General features: G+C 39.2%; 1 protein-coding gene across 1 annotated transcript in view; it reads left to right on the forward strand.

Moving 5' to 3' along the window:
• AUH (AU RNA binding methylglutaconyl-CoA hydratase) overlaps positions 1-13220 on the forward strand; it is a 193890-nt gene extending 180670 nt beyond the window's left edge. The window contains exons 7-10 of the mRNA XM_075067192.1: positions 2419-2606; positions 8368-8418; positions 10577-10624; positions 12375-13220. Of these exons, the coding sequence (XP_074923293.1) occupies positions 2419-2606; positions 8368-8418; positions 10577-10624; positions 12375-12452 (365 nt within the window). The 3' untranslated portion in view covers positions 12453-13220. The remainder of the gene's footprint in view (positions 1-2418; positions 2607-8367; positions 8419-10576; positions 10625-12374) is intronic.
• Positions 13221-18295: the final 5075 nt, after the last annotated feature.

An 18295-nucleotide genomic window follows, 5' to 3' on the forward strand; every position in this document is an offset into this window, starting at 1 on the left:
AGAGACTAACACATTTATTTGAGCATAAGCTTTTGTGGGCTACTGCCCACTTCATCAGATGCATAGAATGGAACATATAGTAAGAAGACATGTATACATACAGGTAATATGAAAAGGTGGAAGTTGCCATACCAACTCTAAGAGGCTAATTAATTAAGATGAGCTATTATCAGCAGGAGAAAAAAAATTGTAATGATAATCAAGATGGCCCATTCCAGACCATTGACAAGAAGGTGTGAGGATACTTAACATGGGGAAATTGATTCAATGTATGTAATAACCCAGCCTCTCCCAGTCTCTATTCAGGCTTGGGAGTGGGAGTGGCTGGGTTATTACACAAATTGTAATGTAATTACACATTACACATGTTAACTGATGTGGTGGTAAAAGCTCAGACAGCTGCTGGAGCTTTTTCTAAACTAGGCTTACCACTGGGATCATTTGATTGAAATTCTTTTGTGTTAGCAAGTCAATTTTTTCGAAAAGGGGACGTCAACCGCTTTCACTGCTATTGTAGACATTTTTAAAATGATGTTTATTGCAGCTGTAGCCACCCTTTGCTAAACCCCATATCTCAATTTTTGTAACAAAACAAGTCACTATTTTTTAATCTGCCGACCACATCTTAGTATTGGGTAATGCGTTGAAAACAAGGTATGTTTTTATGAAAATGAACAGTCGTGCTAAAGCTGGTTGCACTTAATAAAAATAAATGAAAGTTGATTCATAAAAGCTTTTGATTTATTTCCAATTAGCTTATTTTGTCCCAGAGACATATTTAAATACTTTCGAAAACAGCAATAAAGGAAACAGATTGCTTTAATTAAATACTGATTTAGTCTGCCATTTTTTAAATTGAAATGACATCCATTTTATATTGGTTGAACACCTGTTAATTCAGTTAGTGCAGACTTGCTTCCCTGGATTTCCCCCATAAGTACCCCATCACACATACATTTTCTCTCTTGCCCTGTGCTCTCATGTGTTCGTTGAAATAATCCTAGATAGGAAGAAATCTCTATTTAAAATTTGCCTAAAGGGTTCAGATACTTGATTCAGACCTGCCATGTCAAAGCAGGAATCCCAATCCCAGATAGTTTTAGAGCCCATTGTACTAGAACAAAGGTAACTTCTACAGCGTTAAAGGACATATCTATTTCTAAGACCTTGTAAGGCTTCCATGTGGAGTTCTGTTCAGAGCCTTACTCAGTGTTACACTCTCATTCATATTGCATGCTTGTTTGGGGAAATTTGTTATTCTCTGAACAATTAAGCACTTTTCAGCCACCCTCTGGAAATTTTTCTACTTGTTAATCACGCCAAAGCGGGAATTCACAGAAATAATTCTTGAAGTAGAAAGGAAGGCTAACTACCAGTAACTAAAGCTCTCTGAAAATATTTTTTCTACAGATCCATGCTTGTCACGCTATGTCCTTGTTTCTTTGTAGTCCTGTGCTAGATTTCAAACAGCAGGATGGAAGTGGAAAAGTGTGGGCCATTGATACGGTTGCCACCTCTAAGATGCAGACAAAATGGCCACTGGCTACAGCCATACCAATGGCCACCCCATCACCACCAACAAAAAGGGTCCCAGTGCTGACTATAGCTAATTATTACTAAAATGTTTTAGAGACTCATTTAAAAACCAAAACAAACCAGTAACACAATGTGTTATGTTATGTTGTTTGATCACTTTTCTTACCTTATCCTGCGGTCCAGGCTACCAGGGTTGTCAATTGTAGAGCAGTCAATTGTGCCAAGTGAGAAAAATAAAAAAGGATAATTAATCTTTTCACCAGCAAGGCAGTACAAAACTCAACCAGGTGGCAACACTAGATGTAGTCTTTTTATAGATGTTGCCTACTGTGCTTGAGTCTGTGGGAAGAATCAATGTCTGGCCACAGTGAATGCAGTATGGAGTCTTGTGGCATGTTATCTAGAGTATAGATCTGCAAAACTGGCCGTATTGTGGTTATGGATGCCTTAAATACACAGATTAAATAGGAAAAATGCTTGGAGAAAACCAGTTACTAGTAAGTAGCTGTCCTTTTAAGTTATGGTTTGGTATGAATAAATGGGCTTCTGATTAATGGAAACTGTATTTATATTAACTGTTATCAGTAAATAAGAAACTTCTTTCTAAGAAGCTGAAAAGATGATTTTATATGGTTAATGTTTCAAAAGTGCCTAAGCAACTTAGGAACCTAAGCCCCATTTTCAAAAGTGATTCAGGCACTTAGCAAAATCTTACTATATTCATGTATATCATAGTATAGTAAAATAGTATACACAAAAGAAACTGTTATGTATTTAAACATAGCAATGTTTAAATCAGGCAATTTAAAGCAGAGCAGCTAGTGTTTAGATTAAACTCCCATAAAACTTATGCTTGCGTTTTCTGTTTTCTACAAATTACAGGCGGGACACAGAGGTTACCTCGTACGATTGGTGTATCTCTAGCAAAAGAACTCATCTTCTCTGCACGTATTGTAGATGGTGAAGAGGCAAAATCAATAGGATTGATCAGTCATGTGGTGGAACAGAATGAATCAGGGGATGCTGCCTACAGAAGAGCTTTAGCCCTAGCACAAGAATTTTTACCTCAGGTACAACATAATGGAGTCATATTTAGATTTTGTTTTGGAGTGGGTTAGTTCACTGTAGTATAGTACAGTGGTTAAATAGTAAATATGCAAAGGAACCAGGTAAACCAATAAGAAAATTACCATTATCTTGATTTATTGTCTGTACTGTTAAGGTTTGTGTTCCTATTTATTTTCTAATTAATATTGTAGATTACTTTTTTACCAAAGTAAAAAATTCTAGAGACTACAATATTACTATTGAAATAACACTGAGTACTTTGGGAAACAGTTGAGGATAGGAGAAAGACAAAAAGGTCAAGTGAAAATAGAGACCTATCCTCTTCCTTATTATTCTAGCCATATAAAGTTCTCTCTTAATCCTTTGGTTCAGGGAGTCTGGATTTCTCAGTATGATTTGCCATAGTAAAATGTACAGATTCTCTGCATGTAAAATACATTAAGCGAACACTATGACTGTTTAAATCCTCATTCTTTTTCATAATTACATTTGTTACTAACATCCCATTGGAAACTTAACAGTGACATTTATTTCCAAAATTAATGTCTTTTTGAATTTATGCAACATATTGTTTTTACTGGAAGGTTCATTTGTTTGCTTTCTGGACTACATACACCAGCACAGTGATGTCGTCATTCTCATGCACTGCTCTAGGTTGCATGCCCTATTTTCCTTTCACTTGATGTAACTGTGGCAAAGAGACCTGAAGTATGGCTACTTTCAGACAGCCATACTCCAAATATTCAGCGTTAACGAACTACAACATTCTCAACATTTTCATGGCAATCAGTCAAGGAGCATGGTGGAGGAACTTTTCTGTACAGTGGAGAATTAATCCATAGGGCCTGTGGCCAGGGGCCCTGGCCAATTTGGGGGCTCCCACAGGAGCACCAGAACCAGTTTAGGAAGTGGGGGGCCATTGGCACTGGAACTGTGGCCCCACCCCCTGCTCTTATTCTTCCCTCTGGGGATCCACCCCCTGCTCCACCTTTCCCCCAAGGCCCAACCCCTGCCAAGCCAGAAGCTGGAGCTGGGCCATGGTAAGAGCTGCCCAAGGAGCCAAAGACACTGTGGGGAGCCCCAGACCCTCCACCTGACCTAGGTGAGTCTTATCAGCTCCCCCACCACAAAGTGAAATCCCTGCCACCACCACTTAGCACCTGCCCAAGACTACTATGCCCATGTTAAAAAGTGAGTGGGCATGGCCTCCCTGGATCCCTCTGCTTTCGGTGCCCCTGGGCCTCAGAGGTGTAGGGGGCCCAAATGTTCTTTGTGCCCAGGGCCTCAATAACTCTTAATCCCTCTCTGTTTATGTAGCTGACCATTCTGTCTCTCTCACAAGAAAGTGCACATATCAGTGTTTCTGCTTGCAGCTCATCCAATAGTTGTTTTCTTCTGTACCATCAACCAAAACACCAAATTATCATCCTCCCTCACTGTAGCATGCAAACATGAGGAAGTTAGACCGGTTTCCATCCCCAAACACCAGAACTCTAGGAAGAAATCGGTGTGACCTTCTGGAAAAAGCTGCAAGAGCCTTGGTGGTGATTGATTGTGACATGCCCCCTTTCTGCCATAGACATCAGTCTCCACCAACCTCACTTCCCTCCTCCCCACTCCAGTATCCATGAGAAAACTGGTCATGGCCTAATTTGTATCTTTCTTTTTCCTCCTACCAATCCACAAAAGATGCCACTTCTCCCCCTTGAGCTCAGTTGTCTGAGGCCTGGTCTACACTACGGGTTTAAACCGAATTTAACAGCGTTAAACCGAATTAACCCTGCACCTGTCCACACAACAAAGCCCTTTATATCCATATAAAGGACTCTTTAAACTGATTTCTGTACTCCTCCCCGACGAGGGGAGTAGTGCTGAAATCGGTATTGCCATGTCGGATTAGGGTTAGTGCGACCGCAATTCGACGATGCTGGCCTCCAGGCGGTATCCCACAGTGCACCATTGTGACTGCTCTGGAAAGCAATCTGAACTCAGATGCACTGGCCAGGTTGACAGAAAAAGCCCCGCAAACTTTTTGAATTTCATTTCCTGTTTGCCCAGCGTGGAGCTCTCATCAGCACAGGTGGCGATGCAGTCCCAAATCCAAAAAGAGCTCCAGCATGGACTGTACGGGAAATACTGGATCTGATCGCTGTATGGGGAGACAAATCTATTCTATCAGACCTCCTTTACAGAAGACGAAATGACAAAGCATTTGAAAAAATCTCCAGGCTGTGATAGACAGAGGCCACAGCAGGGACTCAGCACAGTGCTCCATGAGAAGCATAACGGAAAGCCAAAGAATCAAATGGACACTCATGGAGGGAGGGAGGGGGGACTGAGGACTTCAGCTATCCCACAGTCCCCACAGTCTCCAAAAAGCATTTGCATCCTTGGCTGAGCTTCCAATGCCTGAAGGGTCAAAAACATTGTCCTGGGTGTCTCAGGGTATATCTTGTTATTTACCCCTCCTTCCCCGCCCCGTGAAAGAAAAGGGGGAAAAAATCGTTTCTTGCCTATTTTCAATGTCACCGTATGTCTACTGCATGCTGCTTGTAGACGTGGTGCTGAACAGCAGCATCCCCTCCCCTTCCTTTCCTGATGGCAGACGGTGCAAAATGGTGGAAAACCATCCTCATCATCCCGTGAGTGCTCCTGGCTGGCCTCGGTAAAAATGGGGATGACTCCTGGTCATTCCCGGCAGATGGTACCAAAGGCTTGGTAACCGCCCTCATCATAGCAGCTGGAGGCTGAGCTCCATCGTCGCCCCTGCCCCCACTTTCATGTCTAAAAAAAAGATTTTGTACTCCCTGGACTATCATAGCAGCTGGAGGCTGCCTCCCTCTCATTTTATCTCGCTAAAAAGTCAGTGTTTCTTATTCTTGCATTCTTTATTACTTCATCACACGAATGGGGGGACACTGCTACGGTAGCCCAGGAGGGTTGGGGGAGAAGGGAAGCAACGGGTGGGGTTGTTACAAGGGCACCCCCTAGAATGGCATGCAGCTCATCATTTCTGCGGGATCTCTGAGGCTCTGACACAGAGCGGCTGTGCTCTCTGGTTTTCTAGTACACTTGCCCCATATTCTAGGCAGGACTGACTCTATTTTTAGACAAAACATAAAGAAGGGAATGACCCGGGGAGTCATTCCCATTTTTGTCCATGCACCCCTGACCGACCTCAGTGAGGCCAGCCAGGAGCACCTTGACAGAGCCGATGGTACAAAGGATTGATAACCATCATTGCCAATTTCCAATTGCAAACAGTGCAAAATGACGTGATAACCATCTCTCATCGCCAATTTACAATAGCAGACAGTGCAATAGGGATGGTAACCATCTCTGCTACCTTGCAAAGGCAAATGAATGCTGCTGTGTAGCACTGCAGTACGCCTCTGTCAGCCGCGTCCAGTACACATACGTTACAGTGACAAAAGGCAAAACAGGCTCCATGGTTGCCTGCTAGGTGTCTGCCAGGACAATCCAGGGAAAAGACATGAAATGATTGTCCTGCCTTTGCCTTCACGGAGGAAGGATGAGTGCCGACATTTACCCAATCACCCGTGACACTGTTTTTGCCCCATCATGCATTCGATCTTACCCACGAATTCCAATGGGCGGGGAGATGCGGAACTATGGATAGCTACAGGATAATAACCCCAGTGCAGCGCTCCGAGAATCCCACAGCCTCGGTACATGGACGCACACCGCCGAATTAATGTGCTTAGTGTGGCTGCGTGCACTCGACTTTATACAATCTGTTTTAAAAAAACGGTTTCTGTAAAATTGGAATAATCCCATAGTGTAGACATACCCTGCGATTCTAGATGTTTTATTTTTTTTAAGTGAAAATATATATATAATCATAAACATATGTATTTTAAGTGAACAACAATGACTCCTTTGGATCTCCCAAGTATACCTTGTTTTTCTATATCTTGTAGACCATCAATTCTTTGTGTTAGGAACTGTTTTTATATTTATTTGATACCTCGTTGTCAGCACTTAACAAATTAATAATCTTTTTATGTGTTTCATGGCCCTTGAGAAATGATCAGTCCTTGAGCACTGTAGGTTGATGCTGAGCTCACAACAGAAATGGAATATCTTCAGGGGACTATTTCAGGAGACTTTGCACATTGGCACTAGAGAAGATTTTTGGGAGAATCACCAGTGTGTCCAGAATATGATTGAGTTCTGGGGGAGCTGTTGATAAATCCTCTTCCCTGTTGAAGGCTCTGCAGGAAGATTAATTCCATCCAGATCCTGGTCTATATTGAGTGTCATTTAAAATAAAATCCTCGTTTACTTCACCACTTTATTTGTCTTTCCACAGTAACTTCAGAAATCCCTCTCATAGGGTGGAAAATACTGCAAATTATACAGTACATGTAACTAACACTGAAAAGAACTATTGATTTTTGTTTTTAAAACCTTATTATCAAACAACATATGAAAAAACACACTGTGGCAAAGGACCTGTTTCTCCTCTGCTGGCTCAGTCCCCTTTTTCCTTGGGGGCACAGGCTTGGGCAAAGTAAAGTCCTTCCTGGTCGCGCAGGGTCTGGCTGATCCTTTTCTCAGTCAGTCCTTTGCTCTGTTTTTCTCCCCTTCTGGGAAGAGTGCAAGTCTTCCTGGCTGGAAGAGTTCAGCATCTTGCTGCACCTACTCACTGGCAGTTTCTCTGCTTCTCTCACTCCCTCCCTGCTTCCCTGCCATGGAGGGTTTAAAAAGGTCTCCAGAAATTTGGGCCAGCTGAACCTAATTAGTTCTCTGGCAACCCCAGTTCCAGCTGAACCTTATTTCTCCATGGCTATCTCCCCTCAATGAATAGGGAGAGGCCTTTTAGCCCCTCTGGGACTAATTACTATCCCTCCTTTGGTAGCTATTTGTCCTGGGTTTGCCACAACACATTTTAAAAGAAAGAGGGCCTGGATTATGATTTGTAGCCACAGATTCACATTGGAGACAGTGCGGAGGTTAACTGCTCTATTAGGAGCTCTGACAGCATTGTGCCTCATGCAGGTACAATTTTATATAATCATTGAAGAGGATGCATTAGCCTCTCCCCTCTGCATCCTACCAGCTCCTTTGGCCAATACATGTGTTTGTAGAAGCTAGTGCCTGTGGTGGCTCTAACTATCCAAACTGCTTGCACTCCCTGACGAAAGGATTCCTATCATTCCTGGCCCTTCTGTGGGAGACTGAGCTTCTTGCATTGTCTCCCTCCCTTCTTCCCTCCTTTGCACAGTCTGACAGAGGTCAACCATCTGACTGCTGGCTTGCTTTTGCAGCTCATGCATTTTAGTTTTGAGGCTAGCATTGATTTATTCTCTTTTTGTTTAGGTGCTTCCATGTCTTTTTATTATACACTCATTAGGACATAATATAGTAGATCACATAGAATCCTATAGTACCATCATTATTTGGTTACTTTGAACCTAATTTCCAAAGGTGTTGAGCACCCACAACTCAAGTTGAAGTCCATTGAAGCTGCTGGCATTCAGCACTTCTACAATTTAGGCTTTTTATGTTGTTTTGGTACCATGTCGTTTTTGAAAATTATATGCTGCTTTTAGGGTTTTTTTTAGTTCTAGATACATATATTTGGAAGAAAATATGTATCATGGTCATATTACTTATTAAAAAGAACAGACAAAGCCTACAGATTGCTAATATGCTAGCATTCATATGTAGACACTTTGAACCGCAGTTTTGCTGTATCTGCTGACATGTAGATCTATCTGATTTATTTTTTAATTTTAGGGACCTCTAGCAATAAGAGTTGCAAAATTGGCCATCAATCAAGGGATGGAGGTAAGGATATATATTTGTTGGTAACAGTGAGTGGAAGCCTGGAGGGAGGGGAAAATAGAGGATTAAAAATTAATGTTCTTTCTAGACTTGTTTTAAATTTCAAACCATAAAGTCTTTCAAAACCTAGTTAGTTGAATCCAGTCTAAAGTAAAGCAGTGGTTCTTATTTTTGTGACTTCATATTGATTTCATCCTGCTCCTGAAGATATGGTTGAGGCTGACGGGGCACTATAGTACCAAAACTTGTTATAACTTGATACAATGTGCATGAGTTATTAATGTTAGAAAGTAAACATACAACTTGTTTAATAGTAGTTCATGCCAAAGGGTGGGGAAAAAAGCTTTCCTAAATTCATGTGCAGCATGCTGTAAAAACTATGGTTATTTTAAAACCAAATGATATGAAAATCAATCCCATCATCAACAGGATAAAGGTTTGCCAGTAAAACTGAAGGCCAAAAAGAACATTGCTGCTTATAATAATTTAGTATAGAATAGAATAGTGTTAAGAATCTGATTTAAATACAAAAAGATATGCCAAGCAGCCACTCCTGAGTGTTCTCTGTTGATCTAGCTCTAGAGTTCATTAAGATGTGAGCAGACTCACACTTGTGCTTAACTTTAAGCCTATGAGTCTCCTGCTGAACTCAGTGGGACTACTCAGACACTTAAAGTTAAGTCCGGGCATGAATCTTTGCAGCATCACAACGTAGAGCACAGTTTGGCCCAGAGAAGAGTGTGATCACAGCTCATTTGCAATGTAAAACTTCAGTATAACAGGATAAATTAAGGATGTACTCTGTTTCAAGTTTTTTGTTTGTTTGTTTTAAAGGTTGACATACAACTACCCAGACACCTGAGTTGAGTAGGGTTACATTAATGATGAAAAGTAAAAGTACACAAAAGGTGTAAATTAAGCACAATACAAATTAGTTTTTTAAGGGTATAAATCCAAGGTTGAATTCAGTGGTACACAAGGTAGAAACTTTTGTAAGAAAAAATTCTAAGTTCCAGACACAGTAGGTAGGTGAGTGAAAATGACCTTGTTGACAAACCCCATGTGGTACACAAGGTCCCAGCTTTCAGAGGCTAGTAGAAAAACTGCCCACTCATGAAATATATAACACTTATGAAAAGCAGGTAGCTAAACAAAGAAGAAATAATGGAGGAGGAAAATAAGCCCTTTCAGCTGTTTTGGCCACCACACAAAGAGATCTCAGAGGGTCCTAGAGGTAGTCCAAGATCAAAATTGGTTTCATCCTTATATATTTTCCAAATCATCAAGACAAATCCTTAAGAGATATAGCTTCCTGGCAGATCAAGCTCCTACAGATCAGTCTCTAGATAGGTCCTTAAGATGGTCTGGGTGGGTAGTCAGTCTATCCATTATTGGCAGTCTTACTGCATCACCAAAGCTTTTGTTGATCATGTGATTGCTGGTTGTGTAATAGCATTTCTTGAGAAACACACTTTGTAATTTGTTGGACTTGCATACATATTGTTAATTTATTACAATATTTTGGTAAAATTGACGTATATTTTAAATTGTACAACATTGGAATCATGATAGGTAAAATGCATGAATGTAAATATATTGTCAAGTTTATATATATATATTATCAATGCATATTATTGATAAAGCAAATAAAGGACATATAAAATTATACAATTTATATAGGTAAAATACTAATATTATGTAATAAAATAATGGAAGGAGAAATATTATATCACATCAGGAATATATATACCTTATCAATGTATTACCATATTTCACAAAAACATGTCTGAGTATATGACTGCTGTTTCTTCACTTTTTCTCGGCCTCGTGGCTGAGGGGTAAAAACATTATCTATATTGAAGTATGAAAATATCATGAATTTGACCCTTTTTAAGTGCTGAAATTGCAGTTGAGTTTGACAATCTACTGAATAGTGATTACATCACAGAATAAGGAAACTGATTACAGAAATACCGACCAACCCATAACCACAGAGTAGTGAAGAATTTCTGCATGAAGTTACTGTGCAGAGGGACTTCGCTGGATTGCTTTAATGTTTGGGATATAGGAATACGGTATTTGAGTTAACTGTCAGAAAATAAAGTGTGCGCTATGTACAGAAAGTTATTCACTCTTACAATATTTATTTTTTGTTTCCCAGGTGGATTTAGTAACAGGCTTAGCAATTGAAGAAGCCTGTTATGCTCAGGTATGTAACACAATTATGCAAAAAAAAACCCCAAAACCCCTCAGTTAAAGACTATATTGAAAATCATACAGAAACGCAGCTCAAAAGTAATTTATATTTTCTCCCAGCAGCATTTCAGATACGAAATTTAACCTTTTCTCTTAGCCATTTCTATTTTATTTTTTACATGGAAATCTTAAAGAAGGAAGTGGAGTTTAAGACAAAGGCATCCCTTTGTATAAAGGGGCTATTTAAGGAGGGGAAGCTGGACACAGAGCCAGATCTTCAGATGGTGTAAATTAGCATATCCTTGTTGACTTCAGTGGAGATATGCTGATACATAATGCTTAAGGATCTGGTCCATAATCTGGTCCATAAACTAGAGAGATTCTGCCTTTCTGCCTACACAGAGGGAAGAGATTCCCTGCATGTTTTATCCCAACCCCTTAAACAGAGTAGTAAGTAATTAAGTAAGAGTAGAGCTATTATATTAGTTCTGTATTTGGCATTGGTATGACCCTTACAGTAATACTGTGTTCAGTTCTAGTTTCCACACTTCAAGAAAGAGGTTGAAAAATTGGAGGGGGTTCAGATAAGAGCCACAAGAATGATTACATTATTGGAAAATATGTCTTACAGTGAAACATTTTAGGAGCTCAGTCTGTTTAGTGCATCAAAGAGAAGGCTAAGGGGTGACTTGATCCAAGTCTGTAAGTACCTCAATGGGAACTGAAATTTGATAATAGAGGGCTCTTGAATCTAAGTATAATATGAACCCCGAGCTGGAAGTTGAAGCTAGACAAATGCAAACTAAAAATATGATGCAGTTGTTTAACAGGAGGGTAATTAATCACTGAAAAAACTTAGTGTGTTGTGATGGATTCTTCATCACTGGAAATTTTTAAATCAGGATTGGCTGCTTTAGATCAAGTACAGCTATTGAACTTGAAACATGGAAGTCCTATTGCTCTGTTATGCAGGAGGTCAGACTATGAACTGTGCGAGTAGAAGTGCATGGTTAGAAGTAAGCGTACAGTGCGTGGTTAGTTTTATGTAGTTTTAATTTTGTAGGTGTGAGCAGGGTTTCAAACTAAAGAGTAAACTGTTGATGACGACCTAAAGTGATATGAGGCTTGATCATTTAGACAGTTGAACAAGAGCCTGTTTTGTTATCTGACTACTCTATTTGAGGAATCTTTTAATATGCCCATCATTTCAGCATCTTTTTAATCCCTTCAAGCCATTGCCATATCTCTGCCAAAGGAGGTATTTACATGTTACATAGGGAAATACTGGAGGCACTATAGTGATTGTCAAGCACTTGTGAGAATTTTAACTCTCCCCTACCCCCGATCAGTAGTTCTGGGTGCATCCACTGTCAGCAGTGTTAAACCACCTGGGAAAGTATAACTGTGGGTGTAAAATAATGAAGTTTTTATAGTCATCTTATTTTACAGCTTTAATGATAAAATGTTCTTTCTATACTAAAATAATTGTGTTTAATAATTATCTTAAAACACAGAAGGCCAGATCTTCAACTGGTATAAGTCAGCATGGCTGAAGTAACTTCTGTGGAGTGATACTTATTTATACCAGCTGAAGATCTGGCCCTCAGTCTCTGAATCAGTTGTGTGCAGAGTGTTTTCACACACTTTTGTAATTGCAGTATTATACTATAGTCTGCAGATCGCATCCATTAAAGAAAGGTGTCAATATACCTTATTTTTTAAATGTCGGTATCGATAATACAAAGTTAATCTGTTCTTTGCAGACTATTCCAACAAAAGACAGAATTGAAGGTCTTCTTGCTTTTAAAGAAAAGAGGCCCCCTCGCTACAAGGGAGAATAGGAGAAACTGATGCCTTGAAAATACAAATGAGATAAACATGGCTGGAAGGACCTTTCAGCTGCACTTTGCCTCAGCGCATGGCAAATCACAACCACCAAAGTAAAAGCAAACCCTACCTACATTACAACATCTGGAATGTGTCCAGACATGTGCCTGGCTCAAGAATATGTATCAAGTCATACTCAGCCTGGTTTATGAAGGTTGCTGTGTATATTTGCAAGGTCACAGGTTCATAAGCATTTCTTTTATTTCATATGTATGAAACTAACCATTCCACAATTAAAAAAAGAAAAAAGGAAATTATTTTAATAGACAAAGTCTATAAAGTAATATGGAATGTTTGTCTGTTGTTCCATTTTATCAAAATAAGTGATTTCTACACACCAAAAATGTGAAATTATACCAAATATGATTTCTAAATGATTCACTGTCTACTGTAGCTGAATATGTAAATTATTAATAAAGTTAGTTGAAATCAGAAGAATGATTGGAAGATTATAAACTTTATTTACTTGTCTCATACTGTAATAAGTAAAATAAGCTTCATTTTGAGACTACTATACAGTGGTGTTCTGTGTTACTCTATATTCATGTTCAGCCTTCACTCTCACAAGGCTATATGGTAAACCTTGCCTCTCATCCCAGATACCTCCAAAACATCATCTCACTAATACTATCTGCTAAGAAGTAACTTTTAATTCACTTGCCTCATTTCTTTTTATTTATTATTTCCAGGTGGTATTAAACTTTTTATTGCGGAGCTGTGGTTCAACACATTCTTAAAGCTAGAAAGTGTCCTTATCTCCCAAAATGTTGGATCTTGTGTGACCATATTTTCAGGTTCTAATAATACTGTACTTATATACAGCTGCTCTGAATTGAAATGCTCTTTTCCTTTGTTGAAACATGAACCTCTGGGCTTTGAAGTGAAGAAACTATTGTACTGTGTGTGTGGAGGTGCCATGGAAAATGGTCTCTTTAAAATATTCTGTTAAGTTACTGGTAGGTAAATGTGGCTTAGCAATCAGATATTAACTTATTTATATGGAAACAACCTCCTTCATGTTTGATTTGCATTGTCTTTGTGAAATTTCTGCATGCACTGCTGTTTCTGCAACATTAGCTATGGTCACTCTCCAGAACTATGGTGATATAGCAGCTGATCAACATGAAATGACAAGAACTCATTAAAATTCATATTTAGCCATATCTTTACATGTAAATTGATTATATCTGGTGGACTACGCACTTTTCTGAGTGATAAACTTGCTGAGTTGATCATTTCATGCATGATAATTTGCAAATAAAGCACTGGTGCTTGTTTTTATAGTCATATAAAGCATTTAAGGTCATTTTCTCCTATTTTCAAAATGCTAAAATATCATTTTCATTTTACTGAGTAGGAAATAATTATGTTAATGGGAAAAAATATTACGTCTGTGCTGAATGGTTTGTGTCTCATAACTACGATATACAGTCTGGTTGTTGAGCTTCCTTTAGTTTTCTAACAAGCACTGATTAAATAACTTCAGTACATGTATATGAAAACATTTTATTGACTTGAAATACTATGGCAGAAAAAATAGTCTGCTCAACCCACTATGTACATTCTTGATTTAGGCTAGGAGTTTTGATTTAAGTAAAATATTTTGCTATCACAATAGTTACAACATTCCTTTTTCTCAGGGAAAAATATGGCCATGATGTGGCATTTTGAGGTCCTTCTCTTGAAGTCAGCAGTTTGAATAATATTGCAAAGGGAGTATAAGATGAAGACTTTTTTCTAAAGTACTTGTAAGTCATGATACTGGAATAGTTTTGAGGGAAAATTATTCAGCAAAAGATATACAAGAGACCTCTGTGTATGTATAAATTAAAAGTGAAATAACATCATAATGACTTCATCTTGATTAATGTCAGAATTGGAATTCTGCTTCCTGAATTGGGGTACTGGGGCAAAAAATTCTCTCACTAGTCTGACCTCTGCTCATTAGTCTGAATTCTGCTCATTATACCTGCTATCTGTCAAATACTGGGGCTCAGCCCTGTCAGTTTCTGGCAGAATTCTGTCTTCCTGTACATACACTCTGTCTCTCCTTTTTTAGTTGCAGTATCAGTGCCTTATATGCACTCTTTAGCTTTCCTGAAAGATTGTTCCATGGGTCGGGGGTGGGAGGGGCAGGGGGCACAAGCAGCTTTCATCCACCCTCTCTCACCAGACTCATATTTATAATATTTCAGAAGCAGGCTTGAGCTTGGGTGGCTAGCTTGAGTCTCTGCCAGAGCTGCAATGTCCACACTATTTTTAGCATGTTAGCTTCAGTCTGGCTAGCATGAGTCTGTGTGCCTGGGCTGGGAGGCCTCTTGTGCTGCTGGTGTTACTAGATAATCATAATGGTCCAATCTAGCCTTAAAATCCATTAATGAATTAATCTTAAAGCACTGACTTTTCTCAATTACTATTATACTAACATCTTTTCCAAATAACCTTTATTGACTCACTGGGGAAAAGTTTCAAAAGTGTCTAAGGGTATGTTTATACAACCCACTGGATTGGCAGGTAGTGTTCGATGTATTGGGGATCGATTTATCGCATCTCGTCTGGACGTGATAAATCGATCCGCTAATAGACGCCCATACTCCACCTTGGCAGGAGAGTAAGCGAAATCGGCGGGGGCGCCGCAGCAGTCGACCCGCTGCCGCAAGGGTGGCCAGGTAAGTTGAACTAAGATGCTTGGACTTCAGCTATGCAAATAGCGTAGCTGAAGTTGCGTATCTTAATTCGAAACCCTCCCCGCCCCCTAGTGAAGACTTAATGACTTAAGTCGCTCTGTCACTTTACAATTTTTTCCCAACAATTTTCAACATGTTTCAGAGTCTGTTGAGATTAATAAGCTAGTTAATGGGGGGAGGAATAGCTCAGTGGTTTGAGCATTGGCCTGCTAAACCCAGGGTTGTGAGTTCAATCCTTGAGGGGACCATTTAGGGATCTGGGGCTAAATAAATAATTGGGGATTGTTACTGCCTTGAGCAGGGGGTTGGACTAGATGACCTCCTGAGGTCCCTTCCAACCCTGATATTCTATGATCACTTTGAAAGTGTTGGTTTATGGAGCATTTCTATGTGATCTGTGTTTCTATAAAATCAGTAAAATGTCAGTCAGTCTTCAAGCAATGATACTTGTTCATAGTATTTCTTCAGGATTCTTACTGTAATCTGTCCAGAGGTGCTCTTAACCAATTGCACTCAAGATACTAAGCGTTACTATACGTCATGCACAGCCACTTCTTTTTTTTGTTTGTAAGATGTTTCTTTGCTGTACATTCACCCATGATCAAATCTGTTCTGCTTTCATTTCTTTCTTTTGGGCCGTAAGCCTGAATCTCTCAAACATTACATCCAATAACACCATCAACAATGGGATTGATGAAGTTACTATATGGGGGAGGGTGAGTGATATGTTTGTTCCAAGGTGTGCTTGTCATACATACTTTTACCAATAATTTTAAAAAGAGACGGCTATCCTTAAACAATCAGAAGAGAGAGAATAATAAGCAGATAAACCAAATGAAAGGTATGTTTAGCTAAACAGTAAAAAAAAGTAAGAAGTCATGAGTCTCCTCCATACATGACTCTCTTAAAGGACTCCTTTTTCATCCTGTACATTTTACTGTTTTTTGGTATTGTTTCTTGGACATGTATTATCTTCTAGCTGCACAGGTACCATGGTGAGAGTGTCATATGAGAACCTGAATAGATTAGTTTAATCACCGTTAACACAAAACTTTAAAAAAGCGTTAATAGGATAGTTTTAACAAATTCACAAAAATGGTTTATTTATTTTCTACAGAAAGACTGAATCTGAAACTATCAGTTTATTAAATATATATATATATAGCCTCAAATTACATTCAGTTGCAGCTTCTGAATAGAACTCAATGTAGTTTTTGTTAATCTTACAGAATTCATTATGCATACATCTAAATTTTTGGCCTGTCAGACTGGAGCAGATCCTTTCAATACCCTGATCCTGAATGCAATTTGTGTTGTAATAAGTTTCTGTTGGGTTTCCATGTAAAGCACTCAAATGAAAAACCTTTGACTTGGTAAAGAATTCCCCATGCAAGTTTGTGTTTTGAATGTTACAAGTTTCATTGTTTTTGTGTGTGTGCACAAAACACTTCAAAGTCCTGATTAGTGATTCCAACTCTATTTATCATTTCTAAAGAGTGTTAATTAGTAAAATGTTTATAACATCATATTTGTGTTAAAGAAATGAGTACATTCCAGCTTTCACACTGCATAATACAATCACTTTCAAAAGAACATGAACAAGTTTTGTTTTATATTTAAAAAACTTACACTGCAAACTGGTGTGAAACAAAAATTATCGTTCTTTTATTTCAGCTATCTCTAATTGATTTAACATTTTTCTTTAAACATAAGGGATTTTGTGATATCATCTTTGGCTCAAATTTTCGTAACATATTTTAAAAAATCAAATGCCAGTGGTACAAGTTCTGCAAAAAAACTATTTGTGGATCATCTGCATAGTATATCTCAGGAAGACAAAATTTAATATTTAAATGATATGGGAAAAGTTTGCTGTGCTTTCATTATAGCTGAATATAAATAAACACATCTGAGTGCTCTTGTAGATAGAGCATTGTTCTGCATCCCTTACTCATGTGATGAATTTTTGCTCCAAGAAGCAGTTCCACTGGCTTCCAAAAATTGAACACTTGTCGAACTATTTCTATAAATTGGTGTAATTCATTGTAAAGACTGCAAGATTGAAGCTGCTGCTGGGCCAATCCTTAGTCATGTTGGATAGGACTTAAAAGAACAGCCCCATTGACTCTGATGGAATTATTCACAGTAGCAAATACTGCTCCCAGCAGTGTCTGCAGTATCATACTCTTTAATAAGGTAGGGGCTGTGTTTCATGTTACATAATGTTGTTACTTGTATATTCCATAATCCAGTGTTGTTACTTGTATATTCTTGTAAGAATTGCAAGTCAATCATTCTAAAAAGTAGAAATTCTAGGAAAGTAGGGATTTTTTAAAACATTGTGTGGAACCAGTGTCCTATAGCTGTTTACCTACAGTAGGACTCTAGGATTGAATTTTATTAGCTGAGGCCTGGTCTGCACTCGGGGGGAGGGTGGTGGGGATGGATCAATCTAAGTTATGCAGCTTCAGTTATGTGAATAACGTAGCTGAAGTTGACATACTTAGATCTGCTTACCACAGTGTCTTCATTGCGGTAAGTTGACAGCTGACACTGTCCCGTTGACTCCACGTATGCTACTCGCCCTGTAGAGTAACAGAGTCGATGGGAGAGCACTCGTCAGTTGATTTATCATGTCTAGAATTCTCAAACTTAGCATTCTCACACGTATCTTGCCTGTGGGGCCTGATCCCATAGGTGTTTGCTGAGTAGAATACACAATAGGCTGGTAGGTAAGGCACTCATCTGGCACGTGGGAGACCTAGGTTCACTTCCCTGCTCCAAATCAGGTGAGTGCTCTGACGAGAGGAGTATTGGCTATAATGGGGTGAGGGTGTCTCTCTTTGTGTCTGGTTTGCTGCAAGAAAGAGCTGACCTGGCTTAGGTGCCTAACTCCAGGGGAAGGTTCATGTCTAAGGATACCAAAGAGAGACAGTCTCCTTCCCCCAGCCCGTCAGTTTGACACCGGAATACCTGTGAGAGTGCAAGCACTCTGCCCTGCCTCTTTCCTCTGGCTAGCTTAGACGGCTCGCGCTCAGCCTGCTGACTTTTAAAAACATCTTTCTTAGGTGCCTAACTCTCCCCATACAATGCATGGGGAGTCTGGGTGC

This window comes from Chelonoidis abingdonii, chromosome 6 (assembly GCF_003597395.2).
Source record: "Chelonoidis abingdonii isolate Lonesome George chromosome 6, CheloAbing_2.0, whole genome shotgun sequence".
Classification (NCBI taxonomy): Eukaryota; Metazoa; Chordata; order Testudines; family Testudinidae; genus Chelonoidis; species Chelonoidis abingdonii.